General features: G+C 33.7%; 1 protein-coding gene across 1 annotated transcript in view; it reads left to right on the forward strand.

Moving 5' to 3' along the window:
• The window catches only part of EPHA6 (EPH receptor A6), a gene marked incomplete at both ends in the record, with an annotated part of 631,617 nt that overhangs the window by 212,925 nt on the left and 399,330 nt on the right, over window positions 1–19,362 (forward strand). The window contains 1 exon segment of the mRNA XM_080796899.1: window positions 9,271–9,286. Coding sequence (XP_080653025.1) covers window positions 9,271–9,286 — 16 coding nt within the window.

Below are 19,362 nucleotides of genomic sequence, written 5' to 3' on the forward strand. Positions count from 1 at the left end.
ATCTAGAATCAGCACAAAAAGGAAATAAATGAGAGAGATTTTGTTTATGTTTAAGGTGAAGGGTCTTTTCATATTACAGAGCTTCAGAGGAGACCTGAAGTAGCCCTTTGAGAAGAGTACATGAATATTTTTCTTGTTGTTTATTTTTATCAGAAAGGAAGTTTTAAGAGCACCGAGTGTCCATTGACATTAAAGACATCATAGGGAGATCAGAGGACACAAAGCCCATGACGTAGAATACATTTGTCTGACTTAAAAAACTATGTAAAGTTGATCCTTGAATAATGAAGGGGTTAAGGGTTCTGAACCCCTATATGGTTGAAAATCCACATATAACTTTTGACTCCCCCCACCAAAAAATTTAACTATTAGCAACCTACTGCTGATGGGAAGAATTATCTGTAACATAAATATTCAATTAATGCATATTTTTTGTTATATCTATTTTATACTGCATTTTTATGATAAAATAACCCAAAGAGAAGAAAATGTTATTTAAAAAATCATAAAGAAAATACTTTTACAATGCTATATTATATTTATCAAAAATCAGTGTGTCGTAAACCTATGCAGTTCAAACCTGTGTTTGCTCAATGGTCACTTGTGTATGGTTTTACATTTTTTTCTAGTTAAATGGAAAATTTATCTCAAGGAACTTTTTCTCTTAATAAATTGTCAAATCACGCATAGGTTCCTTGAAACCCAGAATAGCAATTTTCATTTGACTTTTAAGTTATGCCTAGGTTAGAAAAGAATTCTTCTATTTAACGTATTTCATAAGGAACATATGGCCTTTAGGGAACTGAACCTAGTAAATAATCGATTGTATGACCTTGGTTAAATTTATTAACCACCTATTTCATTCTTACAATATAATAGAAAAATTAGAATTCCATCACTACATACACATTTTGTTCACTGAGTATTCAGAGGAATATTTCAAATGCGATAAAACCTCAAGAGTTGAAATTAAGGATGACTAACATGCATAACTTTAGAGAAGATTAGATATAAATTCAATCTTTAACATTTTTCTTTATTATTCTCTTTATCGTAATTGCCTTTCACTGCAAAAATCTAAAATAAATGGAGAAAAATTACACCAAGAATTCTTCAGATCCTGGATTGGGTTAACACCAATACAAAGAGTTACTGCAGTACTTGAAGCTTTATTATATCTGCCTGTATTAAAAGCCACTGTGAATTTTGAAAATAATTATAATTTGAATGAAGACAGAAAGTTTGTGGGTGTCCTGGATTAAAAACAGTAACCATCAGACATCACACTTGACTTTCACATAAGACAGTGCTCACGCCCTCCTCTAATCTCTCAACATGTACCCACCACACAGATGATCACTTTCACTTCCCCCACACAAAACTTGAACATACTTACACACACACACACACACATAGTAGGCAGCAGGTCAAACTTGGTAACTCAGGAACATGTTTAAGATATATATCAAGCAAGTAATGGGGATGTGACAAGAGCTTTGGATACCTTACTTTGCAGTTCTGAATACCAGAAGATGTCCCAGAGTCAGAGGTGCCCTCTACAGTGAATTGGAATGAGCTTGGGCTATTGGAGGGACAAAGTTTAGGGCAAGAAGGCCAGTATGCTCTTGGAAATGGTTTTACATTGAGAGCTACATGACAACAGGCTTGAAGCAGGACTTTGCACACTTGAGACATGCCAACATGAAAAAAAGAGTAGTGACATCTCTGCAAATTTATCATGGCTTTTAGGATTTGCCTCAGTAAGATTTTTACTGAGATTACATCCTATGAGAGCCCTGAAATGATGTGTTCCCTTTTATCAAGCCCACTGAAAACACAATGCTACTTGCAGCATGTGACCCCTAGCCATGTGGAATCAATATCTGTAAGTTAAACCCTCCTGCCCAGCCTTTGAGATTCTAATTTCCACCTTTTATTGATCCAAATAGCTGTCCTAGAAACAGCCTCCAGTTTTGGCAATGACCTCATGGCCATAGTCTCCTATGACTTTCAGATAATACAATCTTGGCAGAGTATTTAAAAAAGCATAACAAATGCTAGGTAAGAAGCATGTTTTAACTTTAATTATTTTCTGTTTTCCCTATTTATCCTATAACCTAGAAAATTCTTCCCTGCTATTTCCCTGCTGCTTGTCTTCTACAACTTAGTTTATTGAATTCAGCATGATAAACAACTAAACTTTATTATTATCCCCTTGATTATTGATTGTCTCATATTAATCAATTTAACAAACACATAACCCTCACTATGTGTCAGACAGTGTGCAAATTGCTTTACAGATATAAATTCATGTATTTCTTATAACAATATGAAATACTTAGGATTTTTTCTCATATAATAAATAAGGGAACTGGGGCAGAGAAAGAATAAATACCTTGTCCATCATGGTCAAATAGCTCATAAGTGTTGGAGCCAGGTTTCAACCTCAGGCAATCTGGTTCCAGAGTCTCTATTGCTAGCCATTTTGATATGTTGCTCTTATCACACTGTGCTCTGATAATATGCTCACATCTTTCTTCCTATTAATATTGACATGACCAATCAATATTTATTAAATAAATGAAAGCTCTGACATGCATATCTTTGTTTAGATGACCTCATAGTATACTTTAAAACAGTGGGAAAAAAATCATCCTACAAATTGATTAAAGTTTAACTTATAATTATACTATGAACCTGATATTTGTCTGATAACACTTATAGATCACTCACATATATATTGAGCAACACAGCTGCTTATTTGACTTATATTTTAATCATGTCACCTATTAGAGAATGAACAGAGAAGTTATAACAAATGCTTATGGTAGAAATAAATAACTAGTAACTTACGTATTCACAGTGTACTTTTACTACCAAATTTTACTACTATTTGCCGATTAAGTCATTTTAAAGAGAATTATGGACTACTTTCCTTGCTTTCACTTCATGTTGAATTTGGTGTGTTCAACCAATTCAACATCTGCTAGTTAATGAGCCTGTTTCCTTTCCTTACACTATTTCAGAATAAGAGCTATTGATAAGTTGGGGCCAATTTTGTCAATGACATGTACAATTTAATGATTCTCTTTGCAAAAAGGGAATTTAGTATGATGCTACACTTTTATTTTTGAATTTTGGTTTGTTCTGCAAAACCTGTCAGGAAGTAGAAAAAATAAAAAAAGAACAGCTCCTGTCATAATACAATATTAAAAATTAAAAATAAATTGTTTCTAAACTGCTATGTATTATTTTGTCTACAGAGATTTTCCTAAGCATTCGTATTTTTACACAGAGATTTTCTTAAGTAATGATATTTTTAACCACAGGCAATTCTTTTTAGTCACTGTCAAAAATGACAACTACCTTTAAGGAGTGCATATTGTCTCAGCATAGGAAAGCATCATATCTAGTGGCTTATGACATTAATTATAGGTACCAACATTTTAAAAATAAAATGTCATAAATGACATCACATTGCTTACCTCCACAATATTTCTGGTTGGCAAGCAATTTGATCTCTGCCTGGAAAATTAAAGACTCAGTCAGCAAGTTCTACTGATAGGTATATATCCTTCTCCCTCTGCCCCCTCCCACTGTGTGTGTGTGTGTGTGAGCGTGCGCGCGTGTGTACACTCTCTCTCTCAAAAAAAAAAAAAAAATTATAAGATAATTGCTGATAAAAAAAAAAAGGTAGCACAAATGACCAGGAAGGTTAGTATTAGAATATGCTGTTGTAACAATTAACAGTTCTGGAAATAATCATGCCAGATTCTCATCTCATAATTTATGCTTAAGCAAAGTACAACTATATAACTGTGATGGTCAATTTTATGTATCAACTTGGCTAGGCTGTGACATTCAGTTGTTTGGTCAAACATCAGTCTAGATGTTGCTGCAAAGTTATATTTTAGATATAATGAACATTTAAGTCAGTAGACTTTGAATAGAACACATTTCACTCCATAACAAGGATGGGTGTCATCCAATCAGCTGAGAGACTTAAGAGCAGAGAGTGAAGTGTCCAAACAATCTCTTCAACACTACAACATCAACTCTTCTTTTTTTTGTTTTTTTTTTTAAGATTTTATTTATTTATTTATTTGACACAGAGAGAGGGATCACAAGTAGGTAGAGAGGCAGGCAGAGAGAGAGAGGGAAGCAGGCTCCTTGCTGAGCAGAAAGCCCAATGAGGGGCTCGATCCCAGGACCCTGAGATCATGACCCGAGCTGAAGTCAGAGGTTTAACCCACTGAGCCACCCAGATGACCCTACAACATCAACTCTTTCCTGAATGTCCAACCTACCTGGCTGCCCTTTTCAGACTTGATAGACCCAAACTCATGTGAGACAACTTCTTAAAATAAATCTTTCTTCTATTGAAGAGAAAACTGATATGTATCTTATTGGTTCTCTTTTCTGGAGAACCCTGAGTAAAATAATTTTATATAGAGAGAGAATAGAATTAGACACGTGATTAATAGAATTAAACACTTGTCAAAACTTCTTGAGGTAGGTGAAATTTCTATGATTCAAAAAAAAAAAAAACAGAACTAGAGGTAACTACATAAAAATGTAAGACTACTTTATGTAAAATACGAGCATAAAAATAAAATTATTTGGGGAATGTATATATTCTGGTAGTTTTATCATTTGAACTCAAATACAAAATAAGACAATTTCCAAATAAATAGCCTTTTCTTTTTGCTTTTACCACCATACACCAAAACCAGAAACTTGGGATTCATCTTCAACTCCTTGTGTTTATTCTTGCTACCAACAACACGTGAATTTCCACCTCTTTATAATTTTAGAAATTGCATTCTTCGAATACGTCCTGTTTTTCTCCCTTGCTAAAGCTATTCATTAGTTCAATTTTCATTTCTATGATTATAATAATAAACTATAATCCCTTTTCCATTCCTGTTCCCCTCAAAATTTATCCCTTTCAAAACTGCTAATATGAAAGTCTAGCCTTCAAATAAAACCTTTCAATGAATCCTATCACCTATAAAAGAAAACAGGTTCACCAAAATCTATTACCTTTCTACTTCTGGTCAAATCTGACTGCACTTCTGGTCAAATCTGACTGCTCTTCCATCTCTTGTATTTTACAAACTAGTAACACAGAAGAAATTTAACGTTACTTCAAATACGATTTTATTATTTCACATATCTATTCTTCTTCCCCAGAATTCCTTTCACCATCTTATCCCTCTGTTAACGTCTTTGCATCTTTAAAAACCCAGCTCAAGCTTGACTTGTATGTCATCTTTATTGATCAACATGGAAAAATAAAATGAACATTCCTTCTATGAACTCTGCTATTATCATATACAAACCTCTGCTCCAGAACTTATTTCACTGTTTTATAATTGTTAGTTTGAATGTGTAACTCACTTACTGCAATATTAATAATTTATAAATAGCAATTATTCATTATTTGAACTCTACAGCCTGGCTTATCATGTGTATCCAGTGAATGATTCTGACCTATGAAACATGTAGTTTGACTACTTCAAACCCATGAATTCAGAAAGAATTTATAGTGAAACAGAAATTAACTTTGTGATTTGTTTCAGAATATGTGAGCTTAAATCAGTATGCAAAATTAGGATTGCCTGGGTGGCTCAGTAGGTTAAATGTCCCACTTGGGGTTTCAGCTCAGATCATGATCTCATGAGTTGTGAGATCAGTTCTGAGTCAGGCTTCACACTCAGCAGGGAGACTGCTTGGGGTTATCTTTCTCCTCCTCTGCACGCCCCTACTTGCATTTGCTTTCTCTCTCTCTCAAATAAATAATCTTTAAAAAAATTCAGTATGCAAAACTATATTTGCCACTTACTTTTTGACATTTTGCTTTCATTATTTTATATGGGCAAAATTAAAAACAAAATTGTAATAACATACAGTCCTTGGGTAGTTGATTTGTATGTGATTTTTATTTTGTATACAATTTTTGGATGTTCAGTTCAGAAATTATGAAGAAAGGTAGAGGAAATTTTAATTGAATACATAAAATGTATTACAAAAATACTCTTAATATTTCTATCAAAACCACAGTCTGACTATGTTATATAAAAACATAAAAATATTTAAAGATTTATTTTCACCCAGTAGTAACATAATTTATTGGAAGGAATACTGGACAATTTAGTAATATTCTTGTTTACTTGTCCATAAGAAGTTAGGCAAAGCACTATTACTTTTCCAATCTGTATATTTAGTACAGTATTGTACAAGAGACTTTTCAATGATTCAGATGTACTGTCATTAAAATAATTAAATTGTTAATTTAAATTATTCAAAATAATTTAATATCTTTAAATACAAAATATTTAGTAGTAAGTATTAAGTGTTTACATCTAAATTAGAGCACAAAACTCTAATGAAGAGTGTAAAACTCTAATGTGAAAATTTCTTATTTTACTTAGAAAATACTTTTGTAATAGAAATCAAATATCTGTTATCTATATACTAAAAATAGGTGCTGAAGTAATTTAAGAACTGCTAGTTTGTTGGAAACATATTCAAGTACTTCTTATGTACTTAATTCTTATGTATTTAATGGAAACATATTCAAGTACTTCTTATGTATTTAATTATGTATTTAATAATTCAAGTACTTCTTTTTATTTCTTTATTTCCGGAACTACTGTATGAATTAGATGATAAGTTTTAGTATAATTTCAATAATACACAGTGTAAGTTCTGAGAAAGAGGTAGAGTCAGCAAACATATTTTGACAGAAAGAAACCCTTGGGGGAAATGTCTTATAAAATTTATGATGAACAAACAAAATTCTTCTAGTAACCACCTTTGTAATTTAAAAACAATACAACAAAATAAAAAGATGAGCATTTTTAAAAGTCATTGGTTTAACTGTTTATAGTAACCACCAAAAGTCACTGCACTATCAAATATTAACTTCACATTTTACTTTTGAAAACCATTATTTATTCCAAAAGACATCAATAAATTTTCAAAGAACAGATTAGTCATGTAATTTTTCTGGTCAGAAGACTTTGGTGACTCTTTCTTTTAGGAACCAAACTTCTTAAACCCACCCTGTGTTCCTCTGAGGACTCTAAAAAAAACTATCCCTCCCTACATTTTCAGTACTATATCAGAAGTGCTCATACTGTAAATGTCAGAAAACTCAACTCCATGCTTATTCAATAAAGAGAACACTTTCTCAGAGTTGGTTTATTAGGAGGTGGTGGATGTCATGAGAGCTTATACATCAACTTGGATAAGATGAACTGGAAAAAGGAAGCCACAACTGACCACCTAATCTCAAATGTGTTGAAACTTCTAAGAGAACCATTGGAAAGTTTGAGAAAGAGGAAGCTGAGATAAAACAAGCTTCATTAAACATTAAACATCCAAGTCTTGGATAACTTGAAAGCTCAATATGATTTCTTCCTGTGGGAATTTGAGAATAGCATGCACAATTTGATAATCAATATTGCTCCAAAAATTAATACTCTATTAAGAATATAACCCTGCTTACAATACCTTGGTTTTATTGCTACTGTCTGTAAATTTGAAGTCAGTGTCTCAAAGGAAAGGCAGAGCATTGACATGGCCTTCAAGCTTGAAGTCCTCAACAGATACTTGTCCTCATTTGATTATTTTTTATGTATTTTCTCCAGGCTAGATTACAGCTTAATTTGCTGTATTCTTTTTGGTCCTACAAAGTGTCCAAGAAGTATGTTAAACATAGAAATCTTCCATAATTATTTATCGTTTCTCTTTGCTATGGTCAAAGTAGTGACAATCTTTCTTTGAGATCCATCTGTACAGACCCATCACCATTACAAAAATCTATGTTCCATGCAAAGCTACCCTTGATATTTTTCATGTAAAGTGTCTGCTTCCTCTCTGTTTTCCTCTGAAGACAGCTTGATCAACCTGCTGAGCAATCTAGCAGAAAAGAGTGGTGGTAACCAGTGCAATGGCACCAGCTCTCCTCTCAATTCTGGTGAACTGGATGCTTTTTCAAGCTTGGATGCTGAAGTACCAAAACTGGGAAAATATTTCTTCTATTCTTCTTCTCCATACTGAAACATGGAAGTGTTGAGAACAAATGGTCTCCATTTCTTAAAGATGGGAACTCTAGCCACACAAATCACTTTTCTCTGGGATAAAAAGGTTAAAAATGGATGACTCTAAGCAAATTTTCAAATATACTTTTGAAACACGCTCAATATAAGTTCCCTCTCCTATCTTGTGTGTCTTCCTCAAGTTCTCATAATTGTCTCTGGCTGCTCTGATTTCTCTGAAGACTTAATAATACACAGCTCCATTGTACTCAATTGTCATTTAGATGATGCTTTCACCAAATTAAATTGATAGTCTGTTTTGGATCACTGCTCTGTGTGTGTGTGTGTGTGTGTGTGTGTGTGTGTGTTTCAAACAGGTTATCAATTTGCTCCCACACCATTTGGTGAAAAGAGCTTCCTTCCTGTTTTTGATTGCATTGACAACTTCCAAGATATTTAAAAATCCAAATGACTAAATTGTATTTGAACTGTTTCATTGGCTTGTCGTTCCTTATGCCAATACCACACTGATGTATTGCTGTAGCTTTATTATAAGTTAAGAAATTTGATGGAATGTTTCTACAATCTATATTCTTTTTCAAGATTAGCTTGGCTGGTCTATGTCCTTTGCATTTTTATATCTCTTTTAAAATAAGATTATCAATTTCTATAAAAATAAAAGATACTCACTTAGGTTATGAATGGGGATACATTCGGCCTACAAATCAATTTGGAGAGAATAAACATCTTAATAATATTGAGTTGTACTAAGATTCTTCAGACAAACTGAAACCCATAGGATCTATAGAGAGATATATGAAGAGGAGATTTGTTATAGGAGTTGGCTCACCTGATTAATAAATCTCACAACCTTCTGCCTGTAAGCTGGAACATCAAGAAAGCCAGTGATATAATAGTCCAACACCAAAGACCTGAGCTTAGGGAGGCACTAGTGTTCATTCCAGAGTCAGAAGTCCTAAGAACCAGTAAATCCAATGTCTGACAGCAGGAAAAGATGAGCTCCCAGCTGAAGAAGAGAGAACATTTGTTCTTCTTTCCCCTTTTTGCTCTATTAATGCTCTCAATGGATTAGATGGTGTCCATCCACAATGGTGAGGACTGATCTCTACCTGGTCTACTGAATCAAATGCTAATTTCTTCCAGAAACACCTTCACTGACACCTGCAGAATAAACATTTTGCCCAGTATGTGCACATCCTTTAGACCAGTAAAGCTGACATGTAGAATTAACCATTATCAGAGAATTCCAGTGACTCTGGTCTCTCTCCATATATTTTGACTTGAATTTATCTCAGCAGTATTTTGTAGATTCAGTGTTGAGGTCTTATACGTTTTTCATTTAATGTATCCCTACCTAATATTTTCTAATTTTATTTTCCAATTCTTTTGGCCATTATATAGAAATACAATGTTTTTTTTTATACATGGATCTTGAATCCCACAACTTTGCTAAATTCACTTATAAGTTTTAAAATTTATATGAAACCATTTCTCCCCTCATATAAGCAATCATATCATCTGCAAATAAAGATAGATTTACATCTTTCTTTCTAATGGTTATGTCTTTTATTTCCTTTTCATGCTCTATCACGTGGACTAGTACCTCAATAAAATACAGAACAGATGGTGATAATAGACATCCGTGTTATGGTCCTGATTTGGGGGAGGTGGGGAAACATCACTGTTGGGTATAATATTAGCTTTATAATTTTTGTACTTACTTCTATTAGATTAGAGAAGTTTATTCCTATGCATTGGTTGTCTGAAAAGTTTGCTTTTTTTATAAATGGCATTGAATTTTACCACTTTCTTTTTCTGCATCTATGATGTGTGAGTTTTTTCCTCCTTTATTCTGTTGCTATTTTGACTGATTTTGAACATTTACCTTGCATCACTGAATTTTGGCTGCTAAACAAACCTTTCATTTCAGGAATAAACCCTAGTTAATTGTGATATATTATTGTTTGTATTTATCTCTGGATAATATTTGCCAAAATTTTGTTGAAGATTTTTACATTTATATTCAGGCAGAATTCTGGTCTATAAATTTCTTTTCTTTGTCAAATTTTGATAAAATGATTGTACTGGTCACATAAAGCCATTTGGGAAGTGTTTCATCATTCTTTCTATTCTGAAAGAGTTTTCTTTTTGTTCTTGTTGTTGTCATTTATATTTGATAGAACTCTGTAGTGATGCCATGTGATCCTAGAGATTTCCTTGTGGAAATCTTTAAATGACAATTTATTTATATAAAATGTATAGAATTAGTCAACCATTCTGTAACTCCTTGTGACTATTTCAACTGTGATGTTTTTTCAAGAGATTTCTTCATTCCTCCTAAATTATCAAATTATTGGCAGAGCGTTGTTCAAAATATCTATTGTTCTTGAAGGATCTGTAATTTAGCAATTAGTAATTTGTGTGGGGGTGGATTTTCTTAATATTGCTAGGGGAATAGCTGTGTGTGTGTGTGTGGTTTTTATTTTTTTTTCTTTTTTTAGATACTATAGTAGTTTGGGCTTAGTAAAAATCAATTATTTGTTTTTTAATGTCATTTACATCTGTTTATATCTGTAATCCTTTTTCTTTCCTTGAGCATAATGTGCTTTTATTTTTTGTTGACAGGTCTTGCATTGAAGCTTAAATCATTTCTTTTAATACTCTCTTTTCTACTGTAAATACCTAAAGTTAAATTTTATTCTACCCATTGTTTTCATTACATTTTATAAATTTCCATTACTACTCAGTTCTAAATATTTTCAGTAATCTTAAAGGTACATATTAAAACTATTACTTGTTTTATTTAACTTTTGTTTTCTCATTATTATGGTAAGAATGATGGTCTTTCATGACTTTTTATATCTTGCTGATAGTGGAATATCTATAATGTACTTTTAAAAACATGATTTGATATGGCTCAGAGTGACATTGTTTCTCTTTATTTTCAAAATGTTTTGTATTTTATATGACTGTTCCTTCTTATTTTCCAAGCCATTATCTACATTATGATTTCAAATTTTTTTATTTCAATGTGTATAATTAACTTCTAGTTTTCATTATTTAATCACTTCAGTATTTTAGACACTTTCAGCATTTCTAAGACTCTTATCATTACTTTGAAATGTAGAATAAAAAAATGTACATACAGCTTTATTTTATTTTTATTATTTTTAAGCTTTCATTTTAATTCCAGTTAGTTAAAATACAGTAGTATATTAGTTTCAGATTTATGAAGCAGAGGGGAGGTGAATCAAAAGGGAGAATGACTCAACTATTATTAGCTTGGAGAATAAGCAACTTCTTATATCACCAGTACTCATCACAAGTGCACTCCTTAATCTCCATCACTTATTCCCCTCATCCTTCTATCTCCCTCCCCTCTGGTAACCATCAGTTTGTTTTCTGTAATTAAGAGTTTGTTTCTTGCATTTTCCCCTTTGTTCATTTATTTTGTTTCTTAAATTCTACATATAAGTGAAATGGTATAGTATTTGTCTTTCTCTGATTTATTGCACTTAGGATGATACTCTCGCTCTACCTATGTAATTAATAATGGGAAAACTTCATCCTTTTTAATGGATGAATAATATTACATTGTATATATTAAAAGTAATTTTTGTTAATTTTGTATTTATTGCCATTTTATTCCTTGTTTTGTAGTTGTTTCTGAAGATTTCCTCTGATCTTTCCTTGTCTTTCTCTCTTTCTTGGTTTGCTGGTCTTTTTTAGTGATATGTTTGGAATTCTTTCTCCTTATTCTCTACATATTTATTAGTGGTTTTGATTTGTAGTTACCATTAATTTGTATATAATGTCTTCTGCATGTAGCAGTATATATTGAATTGATGGCCATTTAAGTTTGAACCCATTCTTTATTCCTCTCCTCCCCAGATTCTGGTATATGGTGTCATATTTTACATCTTTTTATTGTATGAGTACCTTGACTAAAATTTTTTACAGAAATATTCATTTTTATTGCTTTTGTGTTTCCTAACTTCGTAGTGTCACTTTTGGTCTTCCTTTTCCACTCAAAGAGTCCCCTTTAATATTTCTCACAGGGCTGGTTTAGTGGTCATGTACTCCTTTAGTTTTTGTTTGTCTGGGAAACTTTTTATCATTCTTCCTCTTCTGAGTGGTAGCCTTGCTGGCTAGAGTATTCTTGGCTGCAGATTTTTCCCATTCAGCTCTATGAATATACCCTTCCGGCTTAGAAAGTTTCTGCTGAAAAATTTACTGATAGCCTCATGGAGTTTCTCCTGTATGTTACTGCCTTTTTTTTTCCTTGCTACCTTTAAAATTCTTGCTTTATTGGGGCCCCTGGGTGGCTCAGTGGGTTAAGACTCTGCCTTCAGCTCAGGTCATGATCTCAGGGTCCTGGGATCAAGTCCTACATCAGGCTTTCTGCTCTGCAGGGAGCCTGCTTCCTCCTCTCTCTCTCTCTGTCTGCCTCTCTGCCTACTTGTGATCTCTCTGTCAAATAAATAAATAAAAATCTGTTAAAAAATAAAATGTAATAAATAAATTATAAAAATAAAATAAAATAAAATAAAATTCTTGCTTTATCACACTATATTTCACTGATTTAATTACAATATGGTTTGGTATGGATCTGCTTTTGTTGATTTATTGGGGATTATCTTTTCCTCCTGGATCTGGATATCTATTTCTTTCTCCAGATTAAGGAAATTTTAGTTATTATTTCTTCCCCCATTTGCTCTCTTCTTCATCTGGGACTTTTATAATATTAATGTTATTACATCTGATGGAGTCACTGAGTTCTCTAACTCTGTTCACATTTTCCATAATTCTTTTTTACCTCTTTTTTCAGTTTGATTACTTTCTATTACTCTCTCTTCTAGGTCATTAATTCATTCCTCTGCTTCTTCCAGCCTGCTGTTCATTCCATCAAGCATATTTCTTATTTCATTTATTGAGCCCTTTATCTCTATTTGTTATTCCTTAGCTCTGTGTTAAGAGTCTCACTAATGCCTTCCACTCTTTTCTCAAGTCCAGTGAGTATCTTTATGATCATTACTTTAAATTCTCTATCAGGTATATTAATTATATCTGTTTCACATAGGGCTCTGGCTGTGGCCTTGTCCTATTCTTTGATTTAGAACAAATTCCTGTCTTCTCATTTTGTGTAAGTGTGCCTGATTCTCTGTGTTAGGATAGTCAGCTACATCTTTCATTCTTGAGGGTAATGGTCTTATGAAGAAGAGATCCTGTAGTGCCCTACTGTGTACCATCCCCTGTTTCCCAGGGCCTGGTGCTTTAAGAAGTACTCTAATGTGTGCTGCAAGTGCTCTGCTGTTTTGTCTTGGCCACTTTATCCTTTAGGCCAGTCATCTGCAGAGGTTCTCTTTGCTTATTGTGGGCAGCGTTTTATCCCTGGCCTGAATGTGATGAGTTTTAACTAGATGTTCTCTGATCTGCTTATGAAATGAGACCTGTTGCCAACACTACCAGAACCAAGGCCCTGCAAAACTCTCAGGTTATGAGACATGGTGTTAGCAGGGGCTTGGGCCAGTCTTATTGTGGAGGGAGCCCACCACCCTGAGACTCAGGCAGATGTGACTAGGAAGGAAAATTCCACCAGAACATGACAGGGTGGGCTTGGTATAAGCAAGTTTGGTAGGGAGTGTCAACACTGCACTGGTTCCTGCGGGTGATCCTGTGCTTAAGCTGAAGGGTGGAGGAGAGGAAAATGGCACCTTCCAGTTCCTTTGTTTACATAGGGGTCTCTCTGGGAATAGTGTTTCTGGTGAATGATGAATGGTAGGGAATATAGGTCTTGGTATAAGCAAGTTTGGTAGGGTGTGTCAACATTGCACTGGTTCCTGCAGGTATTCCTATGCTTATGCTGAAGCGGGGAGGGGGGGGGGATGGCACCTGCCAGTTCTTTTGTTTACATAGGGGTCTCTGTGGTGAATGGTGCCTCTCTGGGACACACTCCAAGATGAGTGTGCTACCGTGTGCCCCAGGCACTCTTCAGATTGCTGTTTCCACACTCTATGTCCCCAGACTGTTTGCCTTACTTTTTTTCTAAGTTCCAGTGCTGTCTGGGCTCTATCCCATCCAGGCCTACTAACCTTCAAAACTCTAGGCTTTCAGCCACATTGGTTGTGAGAATTCACAAAATTCAGCCCTCTTGAAAAAATGAAACAAGATGGGACCAGGAAGGAAGACAAACCATAAAAGTCTCTTAATCTCAGGAAACAAACTGAGGATTGCTGGGGGTAGGGAGGTGGTGGTGGAGGGAATGAGGAATAAGGTGCTGGGTTATGGACATTGGGGAGGATATGTGCTATGTTGAGTGCTATGAATTGTGTCAGACTGATGATTCACAGACCTGTACCACTGAAGCAAATAATACATTATATGTTAATAAAAAAAAAAAATTCAACCCCTGTTGTTTTCCAAGCCAATTGCTATGAGGAGTCATCTTCCATGTGTGCTCCCTTTTGTACTACTCTATCTTTTGCCCTTCTCAGTGACCGTGGCTTCCTCCTGCAACAGTGGCCCTGATCCGTTTCCCTCCAAACTGTGTCTCTACATTTCCTACCTTCTTCAGTGTGGTCTCTTCTCTACCTTTAGTTATGTGGATTGTTCTGTCAGTCCTCAGATTGATTTCTGGGGTATTTAGGATGATTTGATAGTTATCCAGTTGTATCCATGGGATGAGATAAGCCTAGGGTCTTCCTACTCCACTGCCATCTTCCAACCCCCCTCATACTGTTTTTACTTTTTTTTTAAAAAACAGGAAAATATTTTATATGTAAAGGCTATAATTTTTAAAAAAATATTATTTAAAGTATTTTTATATCGTGAGCTGGACTAAAGACAAATTACATTTTATTAGGTATAAAGTAATGAGACAATTAAAACTTTTAGACAAAATACAAAATGTGACACCACTAGTTCTGTCATGATTTTAAGGGTTGTTTTGATATTTAAACAAGCAGTTAATTATTTGAAAACTTTTGATAACTATGGGACATCAATCCATTTTCACAAAATTTCATTTTAAAAACTTTCTTTAAAATCAAGAAGAGATTTGTTAAGTACCTCCCCGCCCCCACACACATTCACATCCTTTCCTTTTCTTTTTCTCTACCATTGTCATTTTCTTTAAAAACTGGCATTGGTTTATAATAGTCTTAATCACACACTCTCAGGAAATAAAATGTCTAATTTCAGAACAGGAAACACAGAAATATTTAGCAAACAATAAATTTCATTAGAAAACTAAATCTCAGGGGTGCCTGGGTGGCTCAGTGGGTTAAAGTCCCTGCCTTCGGCTCAGGTCATGATCCCAGGGTCCTGGGATCGAGCCCCACATCGGGCCCTCTGCTCGGTGGGGAGCCTGCTTTCTCCTGTCTCTCTGCCTGCCTCTCTGCCTACTTGTGATCTCTGTCTGTCAAATAAATAAATAAAATATTTAAAAAAAAAAGAAAACTAAATCTCAGATTAACTAAGAATGTCCCATTCTTAATAATTTCTATTCCCCATTTATTTTGTTTTGTTTTGTGAGCAGTAGTTTTATTTTTAACTTTAGAGATTAGAAAAAATCATTTATGCATGAGATATTTACACATAAATGGATGCATTTTAAACAATAAAGAAGAGTTATACTTGTAATTTTCTTTCCTTTCTCTGTCAAACTTAATAGAAGTTAAAAAATAGAAGGCAAATCATGAAGAAATAGAATATGGCCTCTGAAATATACTAAATTACTAATCTTCTGCTGGCCAATCTATTTGGTATTCTCTAGAGTAGAGGAAAGGTGTGAATCTTTTACATTAGAGATACAATGAGTGAAATTATCATAGAGAGAAACATGTTATCATCCTTCATATTTCAAAAACTCAGAGAGGGAAACTCACCCAAAACTTGTCCAAAACCTGTATTCTTGTTTGACTGCATAGTACCTACCCCCTTCGAGTACTTATGTTTGTGGGAGGTATGGAAGAGCATCCAGCACAGTCTGTGATTTTGCTGACCCATGGCTGAGAATTAAGGAAAGAGACAAGTCACACTTCTTTGGACCCAAGGGATGGTTCTTTTTTCCTGGGCTTATAAACCTAACATAATTCTGACCTTGAAGGGGCAGCTTATTTACCACATCATTCTGTGTTCTCAGGGGGAAAAAGTATGAATTTAATTATATCCTTGTCAAGAGGTAATTCCATTTCAAAAATTAATTTTCAGTGCTTTGGAGTTATTGCACATTAAAAAATATTGTCACACAAAAAACATGGGTGGCCTGTCACAAACATTATGAAACTATTGACCTTACATAGCTTCATCTACACAACTATTGATTTTTTTCTGCCTTTATTTTGACATTTCATATGATTTCATCTAAGATTCATCACTGTGGAAATGTCAGGTTTAAGGGTGTGCTTTTATTGTTTGGGAAGAGCCATCTTAGAAATGGTTTACTACTTATCTATTAGAAGCAGTAGGCTGGATTCATCAACGTTGAAATGATTCAGCATCAAGTTTATCACACTTATTTTTCCAGAGGTTTCCAGATTGCTCTTTTTCCCCTCCTGAGAAGTGAATTGGGTTGTCACTTTGGGTATTAGATGTCAATAATTCCTAACAGGGCTTTAAAACATTCTTAATTTAAGGACTTCCTGGTTTGAATGATACAGTTGCTAATACAGTTTCTGTTTGTTGGGAAGGTGATGGGGGCTCTAATACATTTCCAAATGCCACATTATTCAGAACATGGTCAGAAATCAATATTTTAATGCAATTTCATCATAAAAATTTTTTGTCATATCCAGATTTTCAAACTAGATTCTTCATGTTGTCTTCCCCATACCCCAATGGGAGATAAATAAAGTTTTGAAGACCCTGACTGGGGTCTGTGACCAAAATGTCATCTGAAAATATGTCTCCCTTTTGCTTAGCTAGCTTTTTCAAACTGACATTTGCAGCACATTACAAAATAAACTGAGGACTTCAAATCAACAGTGAATAATTTATGTGTAAATAGACTGACTTTTATTAATATAAAAATTGGAAGAAGAGTCAACACATTATTTGTGTTACTATAGACTGGTTTTAAACCAACCAGCAGCATGTGAAAAATCATATTTTCAGACAGAACCAGCTACATAATTTGCAAGGCTCAGTGCAAAATGAAAATGTAGTACACTTTGTTCAAAATTATTAAGAATTTCAACAGCAAACATTAAACTAAGTCCAAGACCCTTCTAAGCATAGGAGCCTGTGTAACTGCACAGGTTTTATGCCTCTGAAACTAGCCCTGTTTCCAGTTCCTATCCATGAAAATTTAACTTTTTGATTCCATTTGCTGATGAAGAAGAACTTGACCTTCTTACACTACAGTTTTCCTTCCTAAAGAAAGAAACCTCAAACTGAGATAATCTATATACAGATTTACTAAAATACCATTAACTTACTAAAATTTTAAAAAATGATAATTTTAAAGTATACAAAATACCATCTTTTTGACTATATTTTTCTTAAAGTCTCTGGATTAGAGATATGTTTTTAATTTTGTGTAACTGACTAAAGTTAAAAAGCAAAATAAAAATAAAATAAAAGCAAATTCCACTTAATCAATCTCATGCTAACGTTTCCTTTTTATGGAAGGTAATTCCAAAAGGTTTAAGTATCTCTCCATCTGTCGTCAGATTTACAGAGAAAAGTACTGTTAATGAAAATGACAGTATACACAAGGTTACCTTTATAAGTTACCCACTATTCTCAAAATGACACTGCTTTCCACTGCAGATAAGAAACTATTATCTGAGTTCCATGTTCTCTATCACTTGTTATCAAAGAGGTAATGATTGATTTAAAAGGAAAGAAAACATTGTAATATGACTATATCTCATTTATTAATGAAATATTTTTCTATCAGCTAGGAAAGAATTGTTACCAGGAAAAATATTATGCATAAAATACATTAGGAAATTTATTCCATATGATTTTTGAATCCTAAGTTTTTACAATGATTTAAAACCAAGTCACTCTACTAAAATCCAATTACATTTTTAGTGGCACATGTTTTTCTTTTTTCTCTTAATTGAAGGAAAAACTAAGATTTTTTTGAGTCGTTAATGTTTTAATTATGGTATTTGATTCAGTGAAGAACAATTCTCCTAATGAGAGCTGGCCTACTTAATGACATTACTCAGTGTATTATTTAACTAATCAGATTTTTCCTTCAATCCCAGCATTTACTACTTTATTTTACATATTCAGAGCAGACATGCTAGCATGTGTATTAATGTTAATTGAAGTTATTCAGGTGGATGACAAAGAAAATTAGACCCCTCAGGGTGTCATATTCCCTTGTAGTTTTAAAAAAAAAAAGCTTTCAAGAACTGCGTGTATAAAATTGAACAAAATACTCAACTCCACATGCCACTTCAGATTTTCTAAGCATTTGATCATGCAGCTGAGAATGTCCCTGGCAAGATATCTCACAAAAAGAGATTAAATAATAAAAATGGGCTTACAAAAAGAAATTCCACAAAAATTCTGAAAGGTAATTTTGAGTCTAAAATTATAAGGAAAACATTTTAATAAGCTCATCTTTGTTGAGAAATGGTCATGTTTATATCAATCAGTTCTCTGATCTGTTTCTAAATCATGGGACTTAAACAAAAACACTATGCCCATGAAACTTGCAAGATATTTAACGTCTTTTAAAAAAGCTTGAGAAATCTCTCTTCCAAAGCATGTTATTTTATTCTATATTCAAATCCCCACCTAAAAAATATGTTAAGAGGTTTGATAAAGTTGCAAAATGTAAATGGGATCTATTGACTTTAAGCAGAATAAAATCAGAAAGAGAATAAACTCTTTCTCCCAGTAGTACCACAGGGAGAAAGAAACACAGTTTCAAAGCACAAGAGAAATTAAAGATAGCAGTATTTTAGTGGAACTATAAAGAGCCAAAATAGAATTTAGAAGGGGTGTCGCAACTTTAAAATTACATCTTAAAATTATTAGATTGATAAGGATTCTGATGGAAGTGTAAATCTGAAGTCACTTCTTATTTACTTAGTCTATGAACTGAAGCAGTTTTTCTCTGTGGATTAAAAAAAAAAAGAAGAAAATGCAGGCTCTGTTGGTTGGGTGATCCTCCATACTAAGCAGAAAGCTTCAGGAGTTCCCAAGACTTTTTAATCATTTCCCATTGCCTATCTCACCCTCATTTTCCAGTTTGTCTCCTTGAAGACCTCTCCTTTTATCTTCCACTGCCTCCTCCCTTCATTAAACAGATCCCTGTTTCTCCCATCTACACAGG

Source organism: Martes martes, assembly GCF_963455335.1.
Source record: "Martes martes genome assembly, chromosome: 1".
NCBI classification, from domain to species: domain Eukaryota; kingdom Metazoa; phylum Chordata; class Mammalia; order Carnivora; family Mustelidae; genus Martes; species Martes martes.